This window comes from Vitis vinifera, chromosome 7 (genome assembly GCF_030704535.1).
Source record: "Vitis vinifera cultivar Pinot Noir 40024 chromosome 7, ASM3070453v1".
In the NCBI taxonomy this organism is placed as follows: Eukaryota; Viridiplantae; Streptophyta; class Magnoliopsida; order Vitales; family Vitaceae; genus Vitis; species Vitis vinifera.
The window spans coordinates 1,113,997-1,120,000 of record NC_081811.1 but is presented as its reverse complement, the minus strand read 5'-3'; the positions used below and the strand labels follow the sequence as shown (position 1 = coordinate 1,120,000).

Sequence of the window (6,004 nt, the reverse complement as noted above, 5' to 3'; positions counted from 1 at the left end):
TCAGTATTATAATTGAATGAGTCATTCACATTTAAAAAGTAATTTGATGCGTTTTAAATATCCCATTTTTATTTTTCCAAATTTTCTAAATAAAATTTTAAAATATGATAGTTAAGAGGATAATGAAACATGGATGTTCTCTTTTTGGGGTCCATAAAATTGTGCTCATCCCGAATCCAGAGCAAGGTATCACTTTCAGTTTATGGTGGCTTGCCACAGTTGGGACAGCTTGTTTGCTCTACATATACAATAATCATCCTTGGTACCTTCAGCAATAGAACAGTAGTAGTTGTTCTAAGAAGAGGAAGAATGGCATTTGTCGTGGACACAGAACAAGGGGCCACTGGACCAAGCTTGATTTCATATGCCATGCAAGGGAAATGGGAAAAAGTTGTAGATATATGCAAGGAAGATCCGTGGGCTCATGATGAGAAGACCACTACATCAGGGGACACGGCATTGCATATAGCAGTATCAGATGGCAGAGAAGATGTAGTGGTAAAACTAGTCCAACTGATGGCCCATCGCAACGTGTATCTGATTAATATAAAAAATGATCGAGGGAACACCCCTCTCCATTTGGCGGCGTCAGTAGGCAACGTTCGCATGTGCAAGTGCATAGCTGCTGAGTATCCAGAACTGGTGGGTGTTCGCAACAATGAAAATGAGACCCCTCTCTTCTTAGCAGCTCTCCATGGTATGAAAGACGCTTTCCTTTGCCTCTCTAACATTTGTAGCAGTACTGCTAACAACAAAGTGTATGAGTACCTTCGGAGGAGTGATGGAGAAAATAGTCTTCACTGTGCCATCACCGGAGAATACTTCGGTGAGCAATGCTTTCAGGCCCTATTTATTGTTTTCTATTCATTCATCTGAACATCTATAGGAATAGATAATCTATTTGCTTCATGCCTTATAACTTAGGGTAACATATTTTCTATTTTCATTTGTGTTTTATACATTTGTTATAATGTTATCATCTCAACAGAATTGACCAATTGATATATATATAACGAAAGGCTCATGCTTTTATTTATATAACATTTTCATTGTTGTTCATGATAGATTTGGCATTTACAATTATTCATGAGTATCCTGACCTCGTCAATTATGTCAATGAGAGAGGAATCTCCCCTCTCCACCTCCTTGCTTCTAAGGCTACTTTATTCAGAAGCGGAACTCGACTGAATTGGTTCGACGAAATCATTTATCTTTGTAAGTATCCTTCCACTGACCAAAGGATTTCCAATAAACTTGTAAAGTTGTGACATAGGAGTCGCTGAATTGGAACCTAGGGCTGCCCACAGGTTTTGATATCTAATTTTCAGGGCCAGTGACGACAGCCAGCCGATCAATGCCTGATGCAGATCTACTTCATGCTCTATGTTTGATATTTATTGTTTAAAGTCATCTACCCCATTATCCTAAGTCATTATGTACCTGTAATTTATATAATAATCTAAACTATATTATAATAACAGTTTTTATTCACAAATCTAGCCTAGGGTGTGCGTGAGAGAAGCACATCCATAAATCACTTGCCTTGAAGCGATTGAGAATCCCATATCTATTTTTCAATGAAGGTTTTTGTAGGATAATTTTGGGGCAATCATGTATTAGTTTACTATGTGAAAATGTTTCATTGCAATGTTATTTTGCAAGGTGTGCCTGTCAAAAAGCTCCTTCCACAGAAATATGAAGCTGACGAGAACCCTAACCATACAGAGAATTTCTATATATTAACCAACTTATGGAAGATGATCAAAGCATCAGGTGGGTTAAGTGATTCCCATATTAATTCATCATTTTAGTTATGCATATGAGACTTTGACCAGATAGTTACTCATGAATTTGCATTGGGCTAATAAGTAAATCCAGAACCTTCTTGAATTCAGCTCAAGAGCAAATTAGGATGAAAAGTTCAATTCTAGACAATCTGGTTTAATTGATTGAGCACTTTTTTTTAGAACCATTAATTTATTGAGTACAAATTAAATCATTAATTTATTGAGCTTGAGATATATCTTCCAATAAATTTCTTGCTTGTATCACCTAATCAACCAAGTTTAATTAGTCCATAAATGTTTTCTTTTGAGAACCTTTATTTACTTATTTATTTTTTGGGTTGTCAATTTGTGTGCTACGTATATCCCAAATGAACACTACTGTAAGAGTCTTGCTCTGAAAATAAACTAGAGAATACTCCAAACCTCTTTTTAATTTACAGGTAAACAATCAAGCCATAACGCTCGAAGACAAGAGCGGCCTCATCCAAATTATTATGGCATTTGCTATGAGAACTTCATCAAGCTTGTAGCTAAAGCATGGACATTGCCGGCTGTTATGGTTGGTATGATCACCATATATATATATTCATACACTAGAATGATATACACATATTCTGTTCATATCCAAAGTGCTAATATTGGTTCAATGTATGTTGTGATTGATTGTGGTGGACAGGATCAAGACATATAAATAAGATAAAAGAGAAGAAAGAAAAGCACACATGGTCTGTTCAAATCATGGATGAAATGCTTAAATATGTTGAACCTTTCGAATATGATAGTGGAAGTATTCCCCAGCTCTCACAACCGAGATCTGGAGAAACAGTACCTTATGATCAAATTGACCCAACATCACATTGGATGGTACCAGGAAAACGTTATAAAAAAAGTTTTTGATCAGGAAACATCACTCTTGGCATATTATGGAGAAGCAAACCCTGATGATAGTGAGTCTGAGGAAGAGCCAAGGCCGAAGGCTTCTGCACATCATTCTTCAGAAGTTAAACAGAAGGAAGAAGGTAATTTTCTCACATTGCCTACTATGAAAGTCCAAATTATAACTTAATAAAGCCAAATGTATATGCAGTTAGCAGCAGATGTACTATCTATATAAGGTATATAATTATGAAAGATACAGCTTAACTTCCCTTGCTTAAATCACCTACTGCCCCTGCAATTGGTGGATTGAACTGAAAAACCTATTTTCATATATTTGTGATGTAATCAATATATTTAGCAAGTTACTAATGCACAGACGTCCAAAAAAAGAAAATACTAACTTTTACTTTCAGTATCACTGATGAAGAGGAAGATATATTTGAAGTAGAAAAACAAAGATACTTATTGTAACAGCAGAACATTGGCCACTTTGGCTCAAGAATTGAACCTTGAGATATTGAATCTTGTCAGCATTGAAGAGAACTTGGGGGATGGGAAAAAGGAAGTCGCCAGTATTAATTGCAGCAGAGAATGGCATCATAGAAATGGTGGAGAAGATCCTCAAACTATTTCCAGCAGCCATTCGCCATGTAGATTCAGACCAGAAGAATATAGTACTGTTGGCAGTGAAGAATAGACAAATCAGTGTTTATGAGCTATTACTCAATCGGAAACCTCTGGAAGAAAGTGCATTTCGTATGGTTGATAGTGAGGGGAACAGTGCATTACATCTTGCAGCAACTTTAGGAGATTATAGGCCATATCCCTTTGCAGCTTTGCAAATGCAATGGGAGATCAAATGGTATAAGGTATGCCACCCAGACTTATTTATTTATTTTTGGTTGTTTTTTTTTTTTTTTTTTTCAGAAGATGATGTATCAACAATTGAATTAGTTCTCCTCATGGAAAATTCTTTCTCGACCGTACAAAATCATGAACATCTCTATATGGGGTTGTTAATTTTCTATGAATTAGCATTATTCTTTGGAAAGCATATCGTAAAGTTTTAACTCGGTAAGCAGACTATTATACACTAACCCTAATGCATGGGTTTAATGGTGCAGTACGTAAAGAATTCCGTACCAAGACATTTCTTCATTCGCTACAACAACAAGAACCAGGTCCCAAAGGAGATCTTCACAGAATCACACAAAGAACTTGTTAGAGAAGGCGGCAAATGGCTAAACAACACCTCAAATTCATGTTCAGTAGTAGCAACACTTGTTACAACCGTAGCCTTTGCCACGACAGCTACTATACCAGGAGGCTTCAAGGAAAATAGCAGCGAACCTACCCTTGAACACCATCCTGGATTTCTGGTCTATGCAATTTCATCCCTCATTGCTCTATCCTTTTCAGTCACCTCTGTGGTCACTTTTCTGGCAATTCTAACATCTAGATACCAAGTGAAAGATTTTGGTAGAGGGTTGCCGCGAAAGCTATTGCTAGGTTTAACATCTCTCTTTATATCCATAGGAGCTATGTTGGTTTGCTTCTGTGCAGGGCACTTTTTCCTACTAAAAAATGTACTGAAACAAACTGCATTCCCCGTGTATGCAGTGGCGTGCCTCCCAGTAACATTTTTTGCGGTGGCACAGTTTCCCTTCTACTTTGATCTCATATGGGCCATCTTTAAGAAAGTGCCACAGCGTACTATCTATGGTTAGTGGTTGAAATGTAAATAATTGCAGTTGTTTTTCTCCCCTCCTTTTGGGGCTTGTGTTAATTGGTTATCTTGCTTATAAACTCTCTAGCCTGGATCTCATGCCTTTGTCTTGTTAGTAAAACAATTATTCATTGCAAAAATTCTGATAGATTTTATTGATCTATCAATTCCATTAGGTATTCAATAATACCACTACGACAAATGGTGGCTTAGGAATAAGCCCTGATGGGTGTGTCTTAAGTCCCTGTTGAAGCCCAGGAAAGGGTGGTGTGTTGTGGAATGGTCAAGTCTTATTGCAAACATTCGGATGATCAAGGCTAAGACCATGAAGTCTTAAATAATCATACAACATTTACAACCCTGAACTAGCTAGTAATGCAAGAATTGCATGTGTCAATGTAGGCTTAAAACATTAACTTACCAGTTAACAGTATAAGCTCCTATTTTTATTTTTGTCTACATCCAAAAACAGTATGAGCTCAAAATATGCAAAACGGCATCGTGCACAAATTCCGATATACTTTGATCATCTTATATCAATTTAGTTTGGGTGATTATTTTGTTTAAATCATGGTGATGGAGTCTGGTTTTGAATAATGAATTTCTATTTTGGATTTTTTTTTAAGCACATGAACATATATATATATATATATATATATATATATATATATATATATATATATAAATGGTCAGGCATATAATTTCTTTTGCTTCTCTCACTCCTTTTCCTTTCAGAGAAACCATTTATTACATGGCACTTTAAATATGCTTGCTTTTGCTGTGCAAGACCAAATTTATTGTGAAGCATAAGACTTTTCTTTCTTTTTCTTTTCTCACACAACATAGCATCAAATTAACCTTAGCTTTTTTCCTTTTCTTGTTACTCAAAAAAAAAAAAAAAAAAAAAAAAAAGGTAAAAAAATAATATTAATCAAATTAAATCCTTGAATTCAAATATTTATCAGATTTCTGATATTGTTAGAAGAACCGAAGAAATAACTGGTGTTATATAAGTTCACACTCAAATAAAAGGAAAATCACTTGCTTTCAACATGCAAGCAAGGCCATTTTATTTTGGGGAAAAAAATTATCTTCTCAAATTTGTTGATAATACACATAATATTAAGTCAGGTAGTTCAAATTTTCATCTGGGTTTCTAATGAAGAAAATAAACTAACTAGAATTTTGTTGTAGCACAAACATAAAGACAGAATGTTCAAAGAGGACTGAAAAGCATGCTTACTGAGAGGTAGGTGTGTTTCAGAGTCTTCGACAATAAGTCATATTCTTTTTTTGCTTGTTTGTACATTTGCCTTTTACTTTCGTCTTTTTTCTTCTGCTTATATTCTACATGACAAAACTGATCTCCCTTTTGACTCCAGAAAATTTATAAAATAAAATTAGTTAAAATAAGTGACTTTCTCATAAGGGTGAGATCAAAGCCCTTTTACAATATTTAGCATAGAATAGTTTGCCCACAAGTATAGAATTAAGAAAAATCTAGAGGAGAATTCATTAAATAATTCTCTAACACGAAAGAAAGAATTCAAATGTTAACTACTTTGTAATGCAAGTAACACAAAAGTTGACTAGAGGCATCCAACATTTACAT

General features: G+C 35.2%; 2 protein-coding genes across 2 annotated transcripts; both read left to right on the top strand.

The window, feature by feature from the left end:
- The first annotated feature begins 129 nt into the window (after positions 1 to 129).
- On the top strand, positions 130 to 2,478 carry LOC109121484 (uncharacterized). Its single transcript, XM_019220954.2, has 5 exons — positions 130 to 826; positions 1,066 to 1,215; positions 1,663 to 1,773; positions 2,228 to 2,346; positions 2,464 to 2,478. Exons 1-5 carry the CDS (start codon positions 130 to 132, stop codon positions 2,476 to 2,478), a joined length of 1,092 nt encoding a protein of 363 aa, XP_019076499.2.
- Positions 2,469 to 4,430, top strand: LOC100854299 (ankyrin repeat-containing protein ITN1). Its single transcript, XM_019221335.2, has 3 exons — positions 2,469 to 2,806; positions 3,198 to 3,535; positions 3,791 to 4,430. The coding sequence occupies exons 1-3, from the start codon at positions 2,530 to 2,532 to the stop codon at positions 4,391 to 4,393; spliced, it is 1,218 nt and encodes a 405-aa protein (XP_019076880.1). The 5' UTR covers positions 2,469 to 2,529; the 3' UTR covers positions 4,394 to 4,430.
- Positions 4,431 to 6,004: the final 1,574 nt, after the last annotated feature.